The sequence below is a fragment of the Blastocystis sp. subtype 4 genome (assembly GCF_000743755.1).
Source record: "Blastocystis sp. subtype 4 strain WR1 chromosome Unknown seqid_0022, whole genome shotgun sequence".
NCBI lineage: Eukaryota > Bigyra > Opalinata > Blastocystidae > Blastocystis > Blastocystis sp. subtype 4.
In genome coordinates this window covers 23,234-44,059 of record NW_014569525.1, presented here as the reverse complement: position 1 = coordinate 44,059, position 20,826 = coordinate 23,234, and the positions used below count along the sequence as shown (strand labels likewise).

The 20,826-nt window shown below is 40.4% G+C and overlaps 14 protein-coding genes across 14 annotated transcripts; 6 read left to right on the top strand and 8 right to left on the bottom strand.

Annotated features, from left to right (window-relative positions):
- Positions 1–703: 703 nt before the first annotated feature.
- On the top strand, positions 704–2,026 carry JH06_0439 (GTPase-activating protein; the record flags this gene model as incomplete). Its single annotated transcript, XM_014673970.1, has 7 exons — positions 704–754; positions 790–901; positions 933–1,102; positions 1,134–1,271; positions 1,303–1,368; positions 1,398–1,515; positions 1,545–2,026. The coding sequence occupies 7 exons, from the start codon at positions 704–706 to the stop codon at positions 2,024–2,026; spliced, it is 1,137 nt and encodes a 378-aa protein (XP_014529456.1).
- Positions 2,027–2,131: 105 nt separating this feature from the next.
- On the bottom strand, positions 2,132–2,631 carry JH06_0438 (60S ribosomal protein L34; the record flags this gene model as incomplete). The annotated part of the gene is made up of 4 exons (XM_014673969.1): positions 2,132–2,270; positions 2,302–2,405; positions 2,436–2,515; positions 2,547–2,631. 4 exons carry the CDS (start codon positions 2,629–2,631, stop codon positions 2,132–2,134), a joined length of 408 nt encoding a protein of 135 aa, XP_014529455.1.
- A 387-nt stretch (positions 2,632–3,018) lies between these two features.
- JH06_0437 (hypothetical protein) lies at positions 3,019–3,336 on the top strand (the record flags this gene model as incomplete). The annotated part of the gene is made up of 4 exons (XM_014673968.1): positions 3,019–3,047; positions 3,080–3,169; positions 3,201–3,267; positions 3,298–3,336. 4 exons carry the CDS (start codon positions 3,019–3,021, stop codon positions 3,334–3,336), a joined length of 225 nt encoding a protein of 74 aa, XP_014529454.1.
- Positions 3,337–3,477: 141 nt separating this feature from the next.
- Positions 3,478–3,859, bottom strand: JH06_0436 (hypothetical protein; the record flags this gene model as incomplete). Its single annotated transcript, XM_014673967.1, has 3 exons — positions 3,478–3,608; positions 3,640–3,753; positions 3,784–3,859. The coding sequence occupies 3 exons, from the start codon at positions 3,857–3,859 to the stop codon at positions 3,478–3,480; spliced, it is 321 nt and encodes a 106-aa protein (XP_014529453.1).
- Positions 3,860–3,880: 21 nt separating this feature from the next.
- On the bottom strand, positions 3,881–5,396 carry JH06_0435 (pre-mRNA-splicing factor; the record flags this gene model as incomplete). The annotated part of the gene is made up of 8 exons (XM_014673966.1): positions 3,881–4,030; positions 4,061–4,239; positions 4,270–4,604; positions 4,635–4,856; positions 4,888–5,051; positions 5,082–5,192; positions 5,224–5,323; positions 5,356–5,396. 8 exons carry the CDS (start codon positions 5,394–5,396, stop codon positions 3,881–3,883), a joined length of 1,302 nt encoding a protein of 433 aa, XP_014529452.1.
- A 1,684-nt stretch (positions 5,397–7,080) lies between these two features.
- Positions 7,081–7,609, bottom strand: JH06_0434 (hypothetical protein; the record flags this gene model as incomplete). The annotated part of the gene is made up of 4 exons (XM_014673965.1): positions 7,081–7,223; positions 7,253–7,353; positions 7,386–7,515; positions 7,546–7,609. The coding sequence occupies 4 exons, from the start codon at positions 7,607–7,609 to the stop codon at positions 7,081–7,083; spliced, it is 438 nt and encodes a 145-aa protein (XP_014529451.1).
- Positions 7,610–7,984: 375 nt separating this feature from the next.
- Positions 7,985–8,146, top strand: JH06_0433 (hypothetical protein; the record flags this gene model as incomplete). Its single annotated transcript, XM_014673964.1, has 1 exon — positions 7,985–8,146. One exon carries the CDS (start codon positions 7,985–7,987, stop codon positions 8,144–8,146), a length of 162 nt encoding a protein of 53 aa, XP_014529450.1.
- A 1,005-nt stretch (positions 8,147–9,151) lies between these two features.
- On the top strand, positions 9,152–9,504 carry JH06_0432 (hypothetical protein; the record flags this gene model as incomplete). The annotated part of the gene is made up of 3 exons (XM_014673963.1): positions 9,152–9,248; positions 9,286–9,312; positions 9,335–9,504. The coding sequence occupies 3 exons, from the start codon at positions 9,152–9,154 to the stop codon at positions 9,502–9,504; spliced, it is 294 nt and encodes a 97-aa protein (XP_014529449.1).
- An 11-nt stretch (positions 9,505–9,515) lies between these two features.
- On the bottom strand, positions 9,516–10,332 carry JH06_0431 (glycosyl transferase; the record flags this gene model as incomplete). The annotated part of the gene is made up of 4 exons (XM_014673962.1): positions 9,516–9,733; positions 9,763–9,898; positions 9,929–10,057; positions 10,084–10,332. 4 exons carry the CDS (start codon positions 10,330–10,332, stop codon positions 9,516–9,518), a joined length of 732 nt encoding a protein of 243 aa, XP_014529448.1.
- Positions 10,333–11,128: 796 nt separating this feature from the next.
- JH06_0430 (asparaginase) lies at positions 11,129–12,130 on the top strand (the record flags this gene model as incomplete). Its single annotated transcript, XM_014673961.1, has 2 exons — positions 11,129–11,773; positions 11,798–12,130. The coding sequence occupies 2 exons, from the start codon at positions 11,129–11,131 to the stop codon at positions 12,128–12,130; spliced, it is 978 nt and encodes a 325-aa protein (XP_014529447.1).
- A 128-nt stretch (positions 12,131–12,258) lies between these two features.
- JH06_0429 (hypothetical protein) lies at positions 12,259–14,080 on the bottom strand (the record flags this gene model as incomplete). Its single annotated transcript, XM_014673960.1, has 7 exons — positions 12,259–12,348; positions 12,378–12,530; positions 12,560–12,670; positions 12,701–12,747; positions 12,778–12,859; positions 12,950–13,899; positions 13,930–14,080. 7 exons carry the CDS (start codon positions 14,078–14,080, stop codon positions 12,259–12,261), a joined length of 1,584 nt encoding a protein of 527 aa, XP_014529446.1.
- Positions 14,081–14,391: 311 nt separating this feature from the next.
- Positions 14,392–15,959, top strand: JH06_0428 (1-aminocyclopropane-1-carboxylate synthase; the record flags this gene model as incomplete). Its single annotated transcript, XM_014673959.1, has 9 exons — positions 14,392–14,408; positions 14,441–14,632; positions 14,664–14,824; positions 14,871–15,160; positions 15,191–15,238; positions 15,269–15,343; positions 15,374–15,526; positions 15,548–15,784; positions 15,816–15,959. The coding sequence occupies 9 exons, from the start codon at positions 14,392–14,394 to the stop codon at positions 15,957–15,959; spliced, it is 1,317 nt and encodes a 438-aa protein (XP_014529445.1).
- Positions 15,960–17,418: 1,459 nt separating this feature from the next.
- Positions 17,419–17,747, bottom strand: JH06_0427 (hypothetical protein; the record flags this gene model as incomplete). Its single annotated transcript, XM_014673958.1, has 3 exons — positions 17,419–17,492; positions 17,531–17,609; positions 17,643–17,747. 3 exons carry the CDS (start codon positions 17,745–17,747, stop codon positions 17,419–17,421), a joined length of 258 nt encoding a protein of 85 aa, XP_014529444.1.
- Positions 17,748–18,122: 375 nt separating this feature from the next.
- JH06_0426 (hypothetical protein) lies at positions 18,123–20,747 on the bottom strand (the record flags this gene model as incomplete). Its single annotated transcript, XM_014673957.1, has 1 exon — positions 18,123–20,747. The coding sequence occupies one exon, from the start codon at positions 20,745–20,747 to the stop codon at positions 18,123–18,125; it is 2,625 nt and encodes an 874-aa protein (XP_014529443.1).
- Positions 20,748–20,826: the final 79 nt, after the last annotated feature.

Here is a 20,826-nt window from a genome sequence, read left to right as displayed (position 1 = left end):
CATTTTGCAAGTACTCGATTCCTTTTCCAATCCGTGAGACATCTTGTTTATTTTCATTGTACATGGTTCGTAAATCTATTTCCATCTACACATGATATTTTCAACACATAATCACAGAACGAATTTCATTTTCCAAGGACCGAATTAGCTGCTTCTTAAACCGCATTCGCTGTACCAAAAGGAGTTTATTCACATCAACTACACAACCACAACTACGTAACCATGATAATCACATCACTCACTATTTGTCTTCCAATTCTTTCCGTTCATTTCGATCCATATCCTCTTGGTCTAGCCGTTTTAAACAATCGAAAACTCCATCCTCTTGGCATTTTCGCAGTAACTCTGTCTATTCATGATAGTAGATTTCAAATCCGACACGAGCCTCTTCTTTAAACTCGTCGATGAGTTTCTTGGAAGCGACCTCGATAAACAACAGATCATCACTGTTGGCTTCGGAATATGCAGATGAAATCATGGTGGAAGATACATTTTTCACTATTTTGGATAGTGCTTTATCTAACACCTGGAGATCAAATATGCGATTATTCTCAAACTTCTATAAACTGCTCTTCTCGTGTCACATTATTGAATTCACCCTCCATTTCAATAATTAAGAAAACACAACAATTTGTGCCAAATTGGAAGACGAAAATCGGAACAATCTCGACCAATTCTCCATTTTGGGAATATTTCGTGAACCATGAGTCTTTGGGACAAGATGAAAACGAAGTCGCATCCAGGACGTATTAAGGTATGCTTTTTACTAAGATTGGGGTTATTGACTAGTCTCGGGCGACCGATGCGGATGAATACCGTTTCAATGTTCCAGTTGGTTTAAGAAGATCCCTGAACGCAGATTCCGAGGAAGAGGGAGATTCGACTCAGGCCAAGTCACCAAGTCAGTTATTGGAGAAAGATTAAGAAATTAGAATCCCCTCTGCTGAAGTCTCTGAGTTTCCGAGAAACGGATGGTGATAAAGACATCCAGAAGTATAAGCGTCTTTTGGAAAGTGACAGAATCGACATGAAAACTCTCCGATCCTTGGCTTGGAAGGGAATTCCGTCAGAATATCGAGCAGTGACATGGAAATTACTGTTGGTGTGTCCCTCGAAGAGTCATTGAAACCTAGGGATATCTTCCTTCTGTCCGAAGTCGTCAACAAGCGATTATCCAGCGAAAGAGAAAAGAGTACATGGAGTATATTCCCCGTCTCTACGATGTTGACGATTCCGAACGTACAGAAGATGAATTAGCAGCCTTGCACCAAGTACCCGGATAGGTAGATTGGTAATAAATAGATTTCAGTTGATGTTCCTCGTACCTCATGTAGTTCGATTATTTTGAAGAGTGAAGATGTTCAATTGGTAGGGCTTCTGATTTATTTTGAGGGTAGCGATTAAAACGTCTGCTCTATATTTGGGCCAATCGCCACCCTGCGTGTGGTTATGTTCAAGGAATCAATGATTTATGTGTTCCTTTCCTTGTAACCTTCTTAAATGATCATTTCCCTGGTACATAATGGAGTTGGGATTCATTATAGACAAGGTGGCTGAACTTGATTGGGATGAAGTCGACAAATCCATTCTGGACGAGGTTGAGGCCGATACGTATTACTGCATTTCACGTCTGTTGGATGGAATTCAGGATCATTACACAACGGATCAGCCGGGTATTCAGCGAATGGTGAAGAAACTAGAGGATTTGGTTCGACGTATTGATCTTGATTTGTATAACCACATTCAACAAGAGGGACTATTATTCCTTCAGTTTGCATTCCGTTATATGAATTGCCTGTTGATCCGTGAGTTTAGTATGCGAACGATTATCCGTTTGTGGGATACCTATCTAAGCGAGACCAATGGATTTGATGTGTTCCATGTCTATGTTTGTGCTGTGTTCATCAAGCTGTCACACGATGATCTCATGGAGAAGGATTTCCAGTCGATGCTATTGTATCTTCAGAATCCTCCAACTGAAGATTGGACAGAACAAGATGTGGAGGAGCTTCTATCTCAGGCGTAGGAGTAAGGAAGTATGGTGAGGTCTAGGTTCATTCTCAAGTCACTTTTCGAAGAAACTAGCATTTGATTTGTTTCTTGAAAACAGAAAGAATGATTGTACAGCCGATTACTTCTTTCCGGTCTTCTTAGTAGTCTTCTTAGCCGACTTCTTCGTGGATTTCTTCTCCTCCTTCTTCTGCATAGCCTTCACTGAAGCAACCTTCTTCACGATCTTCTGCTCCTCAATCAGGAATGCACGCAGAATGCTATTCAATCACTTGCACCTGACACACTCACCGATCACGAACACATTTATGGCACAGATTTCCGCCATAAGCACGAGTTACAGAACGCTGAGGTACGCACAGTCTTCTCATATCACGACCAGAGATACGAGGAATCTATCCTAATCAACAAACCAAACAACATACACCAGCAAGAGGCTTCTTGCAACAACCGCATTTCACGGGACTCGCGATTTTCTTATTGTATTGAACAACAAGTCTAGCACCTATTCTTCATCTAGAGAGCAAAATCACTACCAGGGGTTTTTACAATATGGTACTTGTTTGATACGGTATTGTAAGAGTGTCTGCGGCGATAGGTAACACGAATATCGGAAACCATCTACTCAGAGTGAGAATACACAATCAAGAATGTCAACTCCAAGACACCCTAAATAAAACGTCACTTACGACTGGAAAATGCAATCAAAACCAATCACTCAAAGAATTGCTAGGCATACAAGTGAAGAGCGAGGTGATAGGGGTACATTCCACAAAGCAGGTAATTAATACTGGATTCTAGGGATCAAATGATCCTTGATTTCCGGTATTCCAAAATATTTACTGATTTCCACTTTATCTGTATCTCTATCAATATTGAGTGTCTTAGGTTCCAGTTATGAGTTTCTTGAAGGCCGTATGGTGCTAGATCGTCTCCATGATGAACTAGGTGTTTAACAGCAGAGAGGAAGAAAAGAGAGTGAACGACGAGAAGACTCATGCTATATTTATGAGTCAGAATGCCCAAATTGAGAAGCTGTAATTGATCGTAATTGATTGCTAATGTGCAGTCATTCAGAATGGGACCGCTCGAGGAAGCCTACGAACTTCTGGAAGTGCAAAGAGAATCAGATGATTTATCAGCGAAAGATGATGAATCCGTAGGGTCTTTGGAGTGTTTTTGATGCCTAGCAACTACTACACGATGGGATATGATGCTCAGACAGGTGAGAAGATTAAAGCCAATTGTGTTGAGTCTGTAGGATTCCTTTGGGAGGTTGATCCTTAGGCCTTGTATATTGCAAAGAAACGAGCTGCCCAATTCTAATATTATTGATTGACTTGTTAACAAACACAAAGCGTTATTCAAATGGTATATACACGTCAATCGTCCTTCCTCGAAAGATCGATGTAGGGGTTAATCTGCATGCGAGACGACCACTAGAATTAAAACAAGCATTAAATGGGACTATTTGGGTGGATCCAGAGATGTAGCTAAGGTATCCAACTCTGCTTGATCTGGTTTGGGCAACCGATCGTAGATGTCCTTTGGTAAAGCAATTTGACACTGACCGCAAATCCCCTTTCCTCCACATCCATCTATGTCAAAATAACAATGAAACCAATATACGCTGAATTGAAGTTGTTGATATTAACGAGAAGAGAAGTGGTTTTGAGGGATCAACATCGACATCGATATACTTCTCTTCTCCATCTTCTCGAATCGTTTTTACAATGATTGGAACTACAGTTTAACCGAATCTTTGATACTGACTTTGAGAGGCCGTTGCAAAGAAACGAGTCAACGACTTCATAGCCCCTAAGGGACATTTGTTCAGAACGGGAATCATCCGTTTGAAACAAACAATGAGTCAATTAGTAGCAGTACAATAGGCATTTCGAACACACTGATGGCAACAAGCATACCCCCACTGTTCTTTTTCCTTGTCATACCAAGACCCCCACACACTCGTATGATTGAACAGGAACACATCTTCTTCATATTTTGATTTGGGAATATTCTATAAATTACTTTCGTATTCATTTCATACAGTGATATTCCCTTTCACAATGTTCCCACTGTGATCATACTCCACATATACTTCTGACTCTTCGACCTTTGGAACCTCAATCTGATTGTCGAGGGATACTCCATATCGCTTTTCAAGCTTCTTGCGTCTCATCTCCTCCAATTGCTTCTTTCTCTCTTCAGCCTGTTTCCGCAACAAAGCTATTGATCAGTCACTCTCTTAAACCTCACCTGTAGCTGTTGGTTGAGCCTCTAAATGAACATTTACTCCTTTCGTATGTGCTTCCCATGCAAACAGCTGAGCCTGTCTGAAATCACTCATATCCCCCGAGTCCAAAACCTGATCCTCTCGAAGCTTCTGTGTTCCATCTGCATTCTTCCCAATACCGTCAGACGTGTAGTCACGACGATCCACACTGTCATCATCAAGATTCTTCAGATAGTAAGCAATGTCCTCTCGAATTCGCATATCACGCGCTGATGTCTTGATTCTTTTATCGTACTCCACACGTTTCTTACTACTATCAACAGCATTCATATCCACTAACTCCTCATCGGAATCCGAACTACGTATTACGAAAAGCTCTGTCATCTACTCAGAGTCACTGATGTGTACGTCCAGTTGATCACCTTCTTCTACCAGTTTCTCACGATCACGTTGTTCTTTGGTGATTGTTGAACTGTAGTACCGCTTGTGATCTCCATCAGGCTCAGTCTGAAATTTGGAATTGATCTCATTTGCATGGATACGCTGTCGTTCTGCATCTACCATGTTCATGAGTTCTCGTTGTCTAGCAACGACAGCATTTGCATCTACACTATACATGAACTTGATAGAACAGGACCTACCCATTCCAACGATCTCGTTTACCCTCATACGACAGATTTAATTCGGGATTGATGTATTCATCTGGCTTAATATCTTTGTTGGTCTTCCAAGCACCCCGTTTGCGTGGAGGATAGAAGCAGTCCTTCTCAGTATGCGTCATGGAACCACAATTCTTGCAAGCACCCTTGACTAAACAAACGAAAAGAAATCCTACTTTACGATATTTGGTTGCCTGACCGATGAATTGGCCACGTTTATAACTTGAATGAATATCGTCCCACTTACTATCACGATCTGCTGCTCGTTGATGATGAAGCTGGTCTTGCTAAACATAAGCTCTCTTCCACAAAACCAACACTTCCTTGTTCAGCATACCATGGAACTGTCGCCATATACTTTGGGATGTATGGATTCACGGATGCTGAAGCAGGATCTCCTCCCTCCTTCGAATTCCCTCTAGGCATAACCATTTCTCATAAAACTCAAACACTGGAATTGCATTCGCTCCCGTAGCTTGTTCTTCCGACATGGAGGGAAAGAAGCAGATCACAAAAAAGTACAAATGCCAGATAAATGTGTAAATGTGAATGTTTCCGAGTTCATTGAGAACTTGAAGTCATGGAATGATAATGAAAATGTCGGGTCGTAAGACTCAACCGAGATGTCTCACATAAAGGATTATTCGTTCCTTAGCCGAGTGTGTAACTGAATGGAATGGAAAATCAAAACTAAAGAAACTCCGAAAGTTCATTGTAACTTACTGTCCCGATGTCATGGATAACTTAGAGATAATGACTGGGATCACTGAGAATTGGCGAGTATATTGACAGTTATGATTGCTAATACTATAGCTTGAGGATATCATATACATGTTGAAGAAGAGAAAAGTGGAGGGGAAAAAATTTATATCAGTATTGACCTCATATGTGAGTAATGAAATGGTTGATATATGTTCGGAGGAAAGTTTGCATCAGTGAGTGAGATTCTCATGATTGATGGTTAGAGTTCGAAAGATGAAGAACAATTTCTCATTAGAGAACCTTCGAGATATTATTTTGCTAATGATGACCCAAAAGAATACGCGTTTTGGTTGGGATTTCCTTGACAGCATATCTAAATGTATTATCTGTTGGTTAGATGTAATCTATAGCATGGACAAGCGATAAACTAGAGACCTTAGTTAAGATGATTGTGGCTGAGGAGTCATTTACGGACCTATCGAACGGCACAGACGGAGGCTTGTTTTCTTTGTTTCCGTACATGAAGGATCGAGTAACGATAGCAGAAGCTTTTGAGGATGAAGACAGTGACAGTGAAGGAAGTCTTGTTGATTTTATTGAAGACGACATTGGAGAACGGAGGGAGAGTAAATCTTCAAGTGATGCATTTTCGGAAGACAATAGTGAAATCGAGGAATTGTCAGAAGATGATGACAGTGACATAGAAGAACTATCAGAAGACGACAGCAGTGAGGTGGAAGAGGTGGAAGATAAGAAACGGAAACATGAGACCAAATCAACTGAAGGGAAAGGGAAGAAAAGGAAGGTAATAATTGAATCCTCTGATTCGGGTTACTGTGTTTGTTAAGAAAGAGGAGAGGAGTGAGAAGCTTCAAAGGCGTCTAACCTTTGATTCATATGAAGAATAATAGATTTAATTTCATTAATAGCATTGGTATCATTCCGAGCTCGATCAGCATCAAAGGATAGAAGAATGGCGTTTGAAGCTACATGATAAAAATGGATCATCATAATCTACATTGAGATGGAATAGAATCATCCCGACGACTCTGAGTACAACTACCAAGGGTGTATGTTGTGACTTTATCCATGTCAAAGGCAAACCGGTCTCTATATGCATCTGAGTAGTCTGTCGTTGATTTATAACTTCTTCCTAGAATAGCATGACAAAATGAACACGAGATTTCAAAGTAGGATGATCCTTCATCTAATTGTCCAATTGCTAGTTTCAATTGATTTTCTATAGTCGTATTATTAGCTCCTAGGAATTAGACAAGAATCAGATTCATCACTCTCAGTCACTATCAAATGTAGAGCATCGTTGATTAATACATTACATGAAGAATCACTAACAATGGAGCGGCATTTGGCACACTGAATGACAAATGAGCTCATTGGATTATGAGTAAACAAACAAGGGACATAGAGTCTTGTTTATAGGATACAGCAGTATCAACAGTGTGAATCTGATCATCAACAGATATCTACACGTACACTAGTAGAAAAAGAACGCAACTTAACAGTTTCTGCATTAGGAATAAAATGTGGATCACTATCTTCCCATTTTAAAGGCACTTCTGCGTCTCGGTTTGTGTATACAAGGATTTCAAAAGTGCCTATCTTAGAAACAAATGGAATTGAATACATGGTTCGTCTAAAAGAGGTAAAAAGGTAACAGATGCCGTGATTTGACGGATAATAGCTTGAATCTCTTTTTGTATAGTTGGTACATCCTTTTCCCGAGTTCTGCATATTAGAAAGTTCAATCATTAAAATACATAGATCCGTTAGATTCAGCCACTTCACGGTCTGTCTCAACAACAAAACTCCATCGCTCTAAAACTCGTTGACTGTCGATTCCATAAATACAAATGATTAAACTACGTAGATCATTGGATTCTAACCACACTAAGAATGAAATACATCGAGAGAATCAACATTGGACTTGTCGGATCATATTGTGTAAATAAGCAACAAGCGCTTCATCTCGTGCTGTTACCATCGATAGGCCATATTTAGTGACTCTGTTGAAGCTTTCTGGTGGATAGATACCTCGTTGATATAGAATCCTATGAATCAATAAAAACTCCAAGAGTGAACGAATTAATACTGTATTCGAAGAACTCTGCAACCATTTGGGCTGATCCTCGTAACGTGATTACATTTCTAGTTTCAGTTGCAGACTAGTAATGAGAGGTGGAGATGATACGGTACCATGGAAGTGAATCAGAAAAGGATTCTTGGGAAATGGGCCCTTGGTCATGGGGTTCCTATTATGGGGTTCCAGAAATCTATGATATTCTGAATAATGAAACGGCCAACCATTCTTTCTAGGAAGGAGTTTTCTTTCATATTGTTGCTTTCCTAAGGCTTCATCATGAATTCTGATGACTTGAGTGCTTTGATTAATTACATGAAAGAGATTGACTTGGTGAAGGCAGCCGCTGCTCTGGAGTTGTTGACAAAGAAAGGTGTAAGTTTTGATTTTGTTTGTTATGTTAATGGTGTAGTCGGTGAAGCGACTTGTTCCTACATGTGATGAACTGATCGGCAATGAGTTGAAGTTAATTAACAGTATGGGCTTTTATGGATATTCAATTATAGAGCAACCTAAGGAGATAATTGGTGTGAATGCTTCTAAGTCTTCTAGTGAAGAGGAGAGTTCGTCATCGTCATCTTCTGAATCTTCGTCGAGTGAATCGGACTCTTCTGATGATTCATCAGAGAGTGACAACGAAAAGAAGGAGAGTTCTACTTCATCGGATTCGAGCAGTTCTTCTGATTCATCTGATAGTGAAGAGAAGAAGGAAGAGAGTAGTTCGGATTCTGACAGTTCATCAGATTCCTCAGATTCCTCAGACTCTTCAGATGAGGAGGAAGAAAAGAAGGAAGAGAGTAGTTCGGATTCTGATAGTTCATCCGATCCCTCAGATTCATCTGATGAGGAAGAGGAGAAGAAAGAAAAAGAGAGCTCTGATAGTTCATCAGATCCTGACAGTTCATCTGATTCGTCTGACAATGAAGAGAAGAAGAAAGATGATAGTAGTTCTGACTCTTCTGACTCATCAGATTCTGATTCCTCTAACAATGAAGAGAAGAAGGAAGAAGAGGATTCGGATAGTTCATCTGATTCTAATTCCTCAGATAGTGAAGAGAACAGTAGTTCAGACTCTTCTGATAGTTCATCTGATTCCTCCGATAGTGAAGAGAAGAAGGAAAATAATTGCAATTCGGATTCATCAGACTCAGATTCTTCTTCTGATTCGGACGACTCCTCTAATTCATCTGATACCAAAGAGCAGAAGAAGGATAGTTCTGATTCATCTGACTCAGATTCTTCGTCTGATTCGGATTCATCAGATTCCTCCTCTGATTCAGATTCCTCTTCAGACTCAGATTCATCAGATTCCTCTTCAGATTCAGACTCCTCCTCTGATTCGGATTCCTCTTCAGACTCAGATTCTTCAGATTCCTCTTCAGATTCAGACTCCTCCTCAGATTCAGATTCCTCTTCATCTGAATCTGAACCTGAGAAGGTGGTCGAATGGGTTCCAAAGAAGTTGGACCCTGTCAACATTCCCAAACCCACTGTATACCAATTCATTGTCTCTCAATTCTAGGAACATCGACCCTTCAAACGAGTAGATGAATCATGGCTCAATACGATCAAGAAGCCAGAACTTATGGATAATTCTTGTACTCTCTGTCCATCTATGTTGATCTGTAGATGAAGCCACATATGGCAAAGAGGGTTATGGTGCTAAGGCAAGTGATATACTTATCAAGGTAAGAGGAAAGGATTTCCGAAGAGAAAAGACAAAGAAGAAGCGAGGTAACTATAGTGGAGGACGAATTTCAATGGAAGTGAAAAGTACTCGGTTTGATGATGATGAATGATCTCTTTATGGTCATGTTGGATTATAACAAACATTCCATTTCTTTCGTATCTTTCTATTACTAGGCCTGTCCATTGTGAAAACTCCTTCTGGGTTAACATCTAATACAGCTCTAGCTGCTTTTAGTGTTGCAAATGACTTCATCCGATTTAGATTCCAATTGTAATCATCGCTTGAGACCAAACCTCGACGTGATGTATATGTTGACATACCTTGATGAAGAGTAACAGCTACAATCACATTCTTCTCTCACTTCTACCTGCCTTCCCAGAATCAATCAAAGAACAACCTGCTTTCATACAGTACAAGAGCATGTAGGTATCGATACGAGCACGCGCTATGACAAAGGGACCTAATGGATACTGGATAAACTCCTTTGACAAAATAAACATATCCTACAGATCAAGCCATGTTCTCTTCCATACAACACTTGATTCTCCTCGTTGCTTAGAATGAGACAATGAAGTCTGAATAAATGAAGCATATCTCTCTTGCGTTAAATTCATTTTGAACCGTTTTGTATGGATGTTATAAGCATTATGACAAACTTCAATCTATGAACTCAACAGTACAACGAAACGACAACAAATGATCCTTTGAAGATAGAAGTACGCTTCGATTCAATAAATGATAGTACATCAAATATTCGATCACTAACAAGAATATCGGCGTTGATATAACCGTAATAAGAAGAATTTACCATCGAATACGCTTCAGTATACATACTCCCAATGTAGGGAAGACCATATGGATTGCGTTCAATCCGATTACTCGTCAGAATTCCATAATTGTTACAAACCTTAATTGTCTTGTTGTTCGCTGTGAACATGATGGCTCGAAAGTCATAAAGTTTCTGAAACAGATGAAACATAACTAGAACATTCCTCGTTGCAACAGACAAATCCTTCTACAAAGGAATTCCATTGTGAACCTCCTACATCTTCTGTTGTAAATAAAACCAATTGAAACACATGCGACGAACTTGAAGATGCCGATTCTGTCAACTCTGAATCTGGATGGACAGATAAATGACCCTTTAAAGGTGTTTGTGAAGATAGGATACTTGTACTTGGCTCTGACCTATTCGAATCCGTTGATAACAAAGAATCATCTTTAACGTCATTTAGAGATGACTGCACCAGAGGTTCTTCAGCACATTCAACAATATATTGAAAACGAGATTTTATTTGAGAAATGTCCATAAATACATCAAGAGAGAAGAACATACCCCCAATCTCACACACAACTAAACAACACAATAATATACACCAAGTGTTGAAACACCCCATAATGAAGGAGTTCAACTGGAACCCAAATTCTCCTTCTTTTTGTTATTTCAAATCAAACTCAAATTTCTCGATTCCAAAAAAAGGAGATGATTCCTTATCAATTCTACCACTCTGGTAATTTCAGTGTATTTGCGCTATATGCTTAGAACTTCTGCGCCTTTCTTGAAGTGCTGCAAGATCTTGAGAAAAGAATCAACTAGTCCCGTTGTGATTAGGAATTTCTCGGCAGCCGCCTGCTGGAACCGGAATCCAGGGCTCATTACTCCTGGACGTAACTTATTTTCATATTCGTGTGCTTCTCAGAGGAATTGCAGACACTTTTCTCTGTTTGATGGAATGAAGAGAAACCCAGACCTTCCAAATGTGGTAATCCTTGGAACCGGAGGTACAATTGCTGGAAAGGGAAAGAGTTCGACAAATACTGCAGTATATGAAGCTGGAGCTATGGATATTTCCGATTTGGTGTCTGGAACTCCTGAGATCCTTACAGCAGCTAATTGTGTTGCCAAGGGAGTTCTTCAGAAACCCTCGGAGAACATGAAGGTTCATGATTGGATTGTGCTCGCAGAGAATGCTCAGAAGTATCTGGATTGTGATGATGTCGACGGAGTTGTCGTCACTCACGGAACTGATACTCTAGAGGAAAGCTGCTATTTCTGTCATCTTGTGTTGCACTCACAGAAACCAGTAGTATTCACTGGAGCCATGCGTCCAGCAACTGCTCTTAGCGCTGATGGTGGCTTGAATCTGCTTAATGCTGTTGTGGCTGCTGGTTCTCCTGCTACTCGTGGATTGGGTTCACTTGTTGTGATGAATGAGGAGCTATACTCTGCTCGTGATGTTACCAAGATTAACACCTTTAAGGTCAATTCCTTTGGCAGCGCTGATCTAGGTCCTTTGGGTTTCATCCAAGAACAGCAGATCTATCTCTACCATCTTCCATATCGTCGACACACAGAGAATTGTGAGTTCGATCTGAAGGTCTTTGAGAAGTATATCCCTAAGGTAGATATTCTCTATGTTTATCCGAACCTGGATCTGGATATTTTGAAATACTATCTTGATAAGAATGATGGACTTGTTATTGCTGCTTCAGGAAATGGAAGCATTAGTGATGATGTGATGCCAATCTTGGCTGAGAACAAGCACAAGTGTGTTATTGTGCGTGGATCCAGATGTTCTTCAGGAATTGTCACTCCTAATCCTAGTGCTGACAAAACGCTCAATCTCATCTCTTCTGGCAATTTATCACCTCAAAAGGCACGTGTACTTTTGATGATGGCTTTGACAGTAACAAAAGATGTGTCTGAGATTCAGGATCTTTTCAACCGCTATTAATATGTTTGTTGGAACGAAACATATGAATTCGATTTATGAGTTGCTGTCGTTTTTCCACGACGATGAGCTACATCAGATAAGAAGATGTTCCAGAAAAAGACTCCTGTTGTTGTAAAAAGAACTTGGTACTACAGATCAAATAGTTTCCAATGACTGACATTCAATGGAACGTAACGAAAGTTGATAATCTGTAGAATTGGCCAAACACAGTAATTCGCCTAACTGATGATACAAACCAACCGTGTACGCGTAGTGCAGGCCACAGACACAATTTCACTTTCTGGATTCCTGCTTCGGGTTGATTCTTCCAATTCTTCGAATCAAGAAAATAATGTAACAGTACTTCCAAACAAGACAAACTGAAGAACATAAGCCCATCAAATACAGGAACAAAGAAAAGCTACTCTTCAATTCTTCAGATCCTTATACTTGATCAAAGAGCATTTTTGCCAAGACCTTCTTCATACCTGTGAAGGTCACTTTGCGCTGAAGAAATCCGTACCAGTAGTGATTGATCCCACCATAGCACATACAAACAAACTAATATGGATTTCATCACCTCAAAGTTACACCCATACGGAATGTACGTTTCCAATCCACTTCAAAGTGATCATTCTCTACAGGTCATCTATATGACAGAAAGGAACTAGAAAAAAGCTTCTGAGCTACGATATCGCCTGCACCTCCAACAATGAATGAAGTTACTGTTTTCGTTAGAAGCGGATAAGACTACAGAACAATCGATTCGTCCACATCCTACAGCTAATGAACGAGAATAAAGAGAAATGAGTGACATTAATTCTGGCAATCACTTGGGACTGGTAACAAACACTTATAAATGTAATTCTTCTTCAGAGGCGCACTTTCAACAGATTTATAATCCACACGACGTACCCTATTAAGATTATTCGATTTGCTCTTCTTGCAGCAGCAAATCACAATAATAAGCACAATAACAACCAATACAACAACTCCAATGATGATGAAGATAAGCATCATGTTGATAGGAGCCTTTGTGGGCTTCTCAGTAGGAGAAGGAGTAGAGGTGGGAACCGGAGAGGTGGTAGGAACCGGGGAGGTGGTAGGAACTGGAGAAGTGGTGGGAACTGGAGAAGTGGTAGGAGGAACGGTAGGGGTAACCGTAGTAGGAGCAGGAGAGGTAGTAGGAGGAACGGTAGGAGTAACTGTCGTAGGGGCAGGAGAGGTAGTAGGAGGGACAGTAGGAGTGACTGTCGTAGGGGCAGGAGAAGAGGTGGGAGGAACGGTAGGAGGGAGTGTAGGAGAACTGGAACAACCATCATCGCTCACATAAGGAAGATACATAGGTTCCGTCTCAGCGTCAGCAATTGAGATACCCGTGCTGTTTCTCGACAAAATCAAAATAGTTGAGTTGCCAATAGACTGAGCAGTGTCACCAAACGGATCCTCACCCGATGCATCGGTACAGTTTACATCTAAAATACTGTAATACTGACCAACAACCAGAGGAGTAGTACAGGTCATGCTCTGAACAAAAAGCTCTGTAGCCTTAAAGTAGGCATTCGTAGCAGTGGCGTTGAACGACTTCTCAACATCGTTCACAGCAACTAACGAAAAGCTAGTGTTCAGAGACAGGACTTCCATTTCGCTGGTGCACGTTACATCAGCAAAAGACTCTACAGCCATATACAGAGCGGTTGGGTCAGTATTCATTGGTCCTTCGACTACAAAGCTCATTTCCATTCCCATAACAGCAGCATTAATACAACCACTTCCGTAGGATCCGCAGACTATCAATTAGAATCGTGTCAAACTATTACAATGGAGATCCTCATCACCAATAGCCGATCTCAAGTAATTAACTGGACTATAAACCATGTGCTTCAGACTCTCCGACAGAGTAGGTAAATGAATTAAAGAACAAGAAGCACAGGCCACCAACAAAGCAAAGACAACAAAACGAGAGTTCATCTGGTTTTAGTTTTCTTTTAATGGTTATGATACGGTTCGTCCATTACCGCGGAAATCGAAACAATTGTTTGATTGAAGTTACTTTCGTCTTCGCTATCATAGAAACCCCTACCTCAGACCTGAAATTGAGAATATGATTAAAATGAATGTGAGAAAACAATAAAGAAATCGCCCACCGAGGGGCTCGAACCCTCGACCACCAGGTTAAGAGCCTGGCGCTCTACCGACTGAGCTAGACGGGCTTGTTCATTTGTTAGAATTGTTTGATTTGAAAGAGATACTTTGACGCTTATTGAATGTCATTTCTTTTGATGGAATTATCAACTGTGTACTTGCTGATACAGTTACACTGATATTTAGATCCCAAAAGATACTTGCTCCTAAGAGAGCCGATCTAAGTGGAACTCATACCGTAGCTGCAACATTTAACCCGCGAAATGCGGAACATCCAGAGCGTCCTCACCTCCTCACTGTTGCAGAGAACGTTCTATGTTGGGAGCATATGCAACCGTATATTGCAGAGTTTAGTAAGTTACATCCCGAAGACAACATGTAGGAAAATGAGAGAATGGATTACTATTAGGTACGCTACATCTTATGATGGTCGAGTGTATTTTAAAGAGTGCATGGCAAAGTTCTTGACCGATACTGTGTTCAAGACAAAGGTGACTTCGGATAATGTAATCATTGTTGCTGGTTCGGGTGCTGTGATGGATATTATGAGTACTGCCTTGATGAATCCTGGTGAAGCTTTTATTTGTAGAATTCAGATTGATACTCTGAATTCTAGGTATCACTCCTTGTTACAATTCATTCAACAACAACTTCAGTATTCGTAATGGTGCTGTGATGTACAAGGCAGATACGACTCTCAACAAGTTATCCTATTCTATTTTCCTCATTTCTAGTTATGTTGTAACCGATGCAATCTTGGAAGAGGCCTATGCAGCAGCAGAGCGGGATCATCGCAAGGTGAAGATGCTTGTCTTTACCAATCCTAACAACCCAACAGGTACAGTTAGTTCAGTGGAGGAGATGCACATCATTCTCCAATTCTGCCGTCGTCACAATCTCCATCTTGTTTTTCTTCTTTCAATCATTCACAATTAGTTCTCAGATGAAATCTATGCTTTGTCCGTCAAGCCAGCTGAAGAACTGGTGAATGAAAGCGATTAGATTGATTTGTAGAGAGAAGACGAGAACAAGTTTGTGAGCTTCGCGAAGCTCATCGAGAATGATCCTAAGAAAGATGATGTCACTTGTGTAGGGGGTAGTGGTTAACATTACTGTTAGTTATGGGGTTTCAGTAAGGATATGGGCCTATCTGGTTTCCGTCTGAGTGTTCTGATGACTCACAATCAACAACTTCATACAGTCCTGAATGAGCTGATTCACTTCTGCGAGGTTCCAGCTAATACGCAGAGTTTTGCTACGAATGTTAACCAAGTTGTCTTGGGTGATGTGTAGATGCTCTCAAATCAAGCCTTTATGAATGAGCATATTTCTCTTTTGCAGCATCGTGTGTGGAATATGCGTCAGTTAGTTGAGGCTACACTGCATCGTCTTCATATTCCCATTGCTAAGGGATATGCTGGATTCTTCTCCTGGATGAATCTGAGAGAATACTTGAAGGAGGACTCATATGAAGGTGAGCAGGAACTCTATGAGTTCATTTATGAGCATGGCAACATCATTATTGCTCCTGTAGAAATGAGTGGAATAGGTCATGACATAGGGAACCAAATACAATAGCCATGAGTTTGGTTGGTATCGCTGGATCTTCACCTGTGAGGAAGAGGAGGATATGAAACTGGCTTTGAAGGGTTTGGAAAAAGCACTGAGAGAGAGAAAGTTGAAGCGTGATCATTCACAAATCTAATTCCTGTTTGTTCGATCCTTTATGGTTCTTACACCCATTCTTCGGTCCTTTGACAAGTTACTCTTTTCTAAGACCATCTCTGTTGTCGCAATTCGTGTTCCACGACAATTGTGTCATACTGTCCAGTACGTGTGTAGTTCTGAGTTATTTGATATAGTAGAACTCAGCTTTCGGATTATTTACTTCGAAATCCACATTACAAGAGTGTTCAACTGGATCCTTCATCAAATGAAAATCGTTTTGTATTACTGAAGGAAGATATTACGGACCCATCTTTATCCCAACTCCCAGACCACTTGAGGACATGGATTCAACAAAACTCCTCACTTTCGTCTCTGATGTATCCCATCTATTTTAGTTATGACGATTTCTCTGCAACTGAAGTACTTAAGGCGAAATGTACTTACAAGTAAGGTACTAAGGGCAATTCTTCCTTCAAATCTGGAGGTACCATCTTCCTATGAACAAGTGGGACATATTGTGCATCTAAATCTTGATGCATCGTTGCTTCCATTCAAATATGTCATTGGACAAGTGTATCTAGATAAAATACCTTCTTGTAAAACGGTTGTCAATAAAATCGGTCGTATACTCTCTCCTTGGCGGACCTTTGATATGGAGGTGATTGCCGGAGAAGACAACACTGTAGTTGAGGTAAAGGAGGGAAATTGCACCTTTTCGTTTGATTATCGTAAAGTATACTGGAATTCGCGGTTGCATCATGAACATCGTCGTCTCGTGAATTCCTTTTCCAATACTGATTGTGTTGTTGACATGTTCTGTGGAGTCGGTCCGTTTGCCATTCCAGCAGCAAAACGTGGTTGTCATGTTTATGCAAACGATTTGAATCCTTCTTGTATTGAGTCGCTGAAGAGGAATTGTATCACAAATCATGTTAACTCTAATTATTGTAATCATCATCAGGTTTCTGATCGCGTGATTCCATTTCAGTTGGATGCTCGTGACTTTATTTCTCAACTGACAAGCAAACAAATCCCAATTCACCAGATCATCATGAATCTTCCTGTTTCTGCCGAATCCTTCTGTGACGTCTTTGAATCGTGTTTTTCTGTAAGAGCTGACTGAAGTGATGACCGCTAGAAGTACCCCTATCGTCTGCCTCGGGTTCATTGTTACATGTTTAGTAAACAAGCAGACGCAATTCAGGACTGTATTCTTGTAGTTTCCGAGTTTCTTTTTCATTCACAGAGACTTGAGAAGGTGATACACTACCCTCTTCACTGTGAGGGAAGATTAATTCGGGAGGTCGCTCCAAGAAAGATGATGACGTTGATATCCTTTGATTTATAGTGTTTTAGAGTAACCATGTTTGATGCCAAGAAACATCATAGAACTACAAACTCTATTTCATCTTTTCCAGCTATCGTTATAAACACACTCTCAACGCATACCCATTCTTTAACAGTCTTAACACTCTTTTCATCTCCTGTGACGTCCTCTATTCCATATGGAGCAGCGATACGGACGTTATCATCAACGACAATAACACCGTTATCCCATTGACAAACAGTACTACACATCATCACCAAAATACATTCACTACAATTTACTCAAGTGGGCAAACACGTAGTTTCCATAAGGAGATAGTTTTGGAAGTTGACGAGACTGCATTTCCTTTTCGATTTCTTTCTATCCCAATCACCATCCAATCTCACAATCTACCTCCTTTCTTGCAATAGCTTGCAAGGAAACTGAAGGAAGAACGATGTCCTCCATTTTGCCCTTTTTGAGAACTTCCACACTCTTAATGTATTCTTGCTTCAGCATAACAATGTCATAATCCTCCGAATTCTCTATCTTCTTTCGTATTCGTAAAGGATAACGGTAATTCGTTAATACTACTCGAAGGATATTCAAGACAAGCAGAGAAGTGCCCCTATCATAGCAGTAGATCTCTCCAACGATTTGCTCGTCAAAAGTCGTTTCCACCTTGATAAGCTCCCCAATCTGGTTTGTTGAGATACTCATTTACAGACACTCTATATTTATCATTCAATAATATATATACACAAGGAAATGCCGATAAAGCGTGTAGAAGATGCGTATTATCGTCTGTATTGAATTCCCGCGGTTCTGGTTAACTTCAAATGGTCATTGCCAATACGTCAAGTGGTCTTTGAGATTTACAACAAACACCCAATATTAGTCGGATACTAATAGATTACTTATTTCCGAGTTTGTATCGTTATGTTTTCGATACAATTGCTTTCCCTTTCCTTTAGGCCTTGCACGCAAATACAACACGACAATGATTACCAGCAAAATACCTCCGATAATCGTATTACGAATATACGATCCCCAAGGAATAGGTTCATATAGATCTGGACCATTATTGGCAGTGATACTAATATAAGGATGTGTACTCTTGTACTTTTCTTTCAACATCCTGTCAAGATCGTTTATCAAGTACTTCATATGTCGTTGCACATAATCACCAATATCTTCTTCTAGAGTAAATCGAACACGAAATTCCATCGAACAAACGGCATCATCTGTTAGATCCCGTACAAACGTATAGGCAGTTTCATTGTTCTTCACTGTCAATTCTGTTGTGATAATTGTAGCAAAGTCACGCTTAATTGGATACTCCCATTCCGATAATGTGATGTTTGTAAGAGTGAAGGCAGTATCCACATAAGCAACTCCAGAAGAAGGATACTTTTGTAAGCAAGAGGATCGGTCATCTATCCAAACAGCACGATTCTCCTGGTCAATACAACGCATCTGTTTCACACCCACCTGACCCAGAGGACAGCTCTGATATGCAACTTCACTTGTGTGGAGAGCACTTAGACGGAACTGTTTTTTACATGTGAGGGAGTTCCGAATATAGAACCGTATTTCGTACATTCGGATGTGAGTACTCTCACTCGTTTCAAACACAATACGATAGGCTGGATATGGTGAAAGATTAGGGAAATAGAAAGAGTGGAATCCACTTCCCTTGAAGAATGTGAGTGTTGACAGAGTCGCTAATACGGTTGAAGTGGTGTTATCCCTTACTCCTTCAATTCGAAGAGATGTAGGGATTTCTTTGGTGTTTGTCATACAGTAGAATCGAATCTCATTTACTGCCACCTCACGACTCTTAGCAAAGGAAAAAGTAAGAGAAGAAGGCAGAATAGAAGACTCCCAATAAGTAATTGGATCACCATCAAATGCTTTCGAAGCAGGATGAGTTGGATCTGGAGGCACCCGATCATCGCTTGCTGTTCCTTGCTCAGAACGCATCAATGAATTTGCAAAGAGAGGTTGAACTTGCAAATCGAATATGACGGTAGTTTGAGAAGGATTACTCTTGGTTAACTTCACTGCAACAATTGAAGTTGCTTCAAAGAGAGACGCTTGGAGTGAGAGTCGTTTCCACTCTGCTTTCAATACTGTTGCCTTCCAGACAAGTACAGTGTTCACATACAATTCCACCGTACCCTCAACAAACATATTCACCAACACAATGCCAAATCGAATATCCTTACCCAACTCAACCAGTTTCCTAAAATACACATCCGCATCAAATGAACCCCAGTTCCCCACTGATCCAGTACTCCATGAAGAATCTCGATAACTAGCTTCGGTCCACTTTTCTGACATGAATCCATGATGATACTTGAAGGAAGATCCTTCTTCTACAGCATACCGAAGAATTAGACGCGTATGTCTCTCGTATTCACCATCATGCATCCAATACATTCCAATGATCTCATGCGAAGCATCATGAATCACTAATCCTGCATTCTCATACCATCCTGTCTCACTAGTCGTGTAAGTGTGAACCATGTATTCATCCTGAGGCAGACAGAGATTCACTCTCATCGAATTACCATTAAATTGATATTCAAATACCACTTCTCCCTTGCTATTGGTGATATTCATAGATTCCGATGTCTGACCTTGAACTCGACTCAGCTGAGCCAACAGAAGAGGACTGTCACAGAGATCTGCGTTGACTCGAAGAACAAATGAACCTTTTCCGAGACTGTTGGAACATTCTACAGTGTACTGATACGACCCACTTTCAGGAAATATGCCTTGAAGACTCGAACGGTCGTGGTTGAATGTGACAGTAGATGGAAGAGAAGGAGTAAATGTGAAATTCCCGTGAACTGTGTCAGCACTTATAAAGATAGAGGCCGTAGTACCTGACACTACAAGGACTGGATTTTCGGGTGTGTATGGAGTTGGTACAGTTTGTGGAATCATCTCGAATTGTCCTGTTTGTGTTACCTTCTTTGTCACTTGGAAGGATTTGATGATGAGTCCTGATTCATTCACTACTGTTACAATACACGCATCATATGTCGCTGCCATACAATTAAATACATAAGAATAAGTGTCATAAGGGATACAAATGGCATTGACAATACCTGTTGGCGAAAGATAGGCAGTATACATTTCCTCTTTTCCTTTCATCAGTTTGAACAGGCCCTGATCTCCAAGAGTCGTTTTGGGATACAAGAACTCACCATAAGGACAGGAGGTGACTGTAATGGGAAAAAGAATTGATACAGAGCCATTACTGTTTGTAGCTGTAATATTAAACGTGGTTTCTGGCAATAAGGACACAACTTGACCATTAATCACTCCTGTATTCCTATTCAATGTCAGTGAAGAGGGAAGAGGGGGGTCGATAGACCACTTCACATCAGATTCGGAGCAAGATAAGGTAATGCGTTGGATATAGGTATATCGAACAATCGAGAGACTCATGATTTCCTTTCCATCTGTATCTGTGACTACAATATTCGAGGGAGGAGAAGTTGCAGTCATACAAACAAAGAGGGTTAGAACTATATATCATCTTCTTGTAGAACAACAAACAGAGTACACAGAGAATTGACTGCATCAT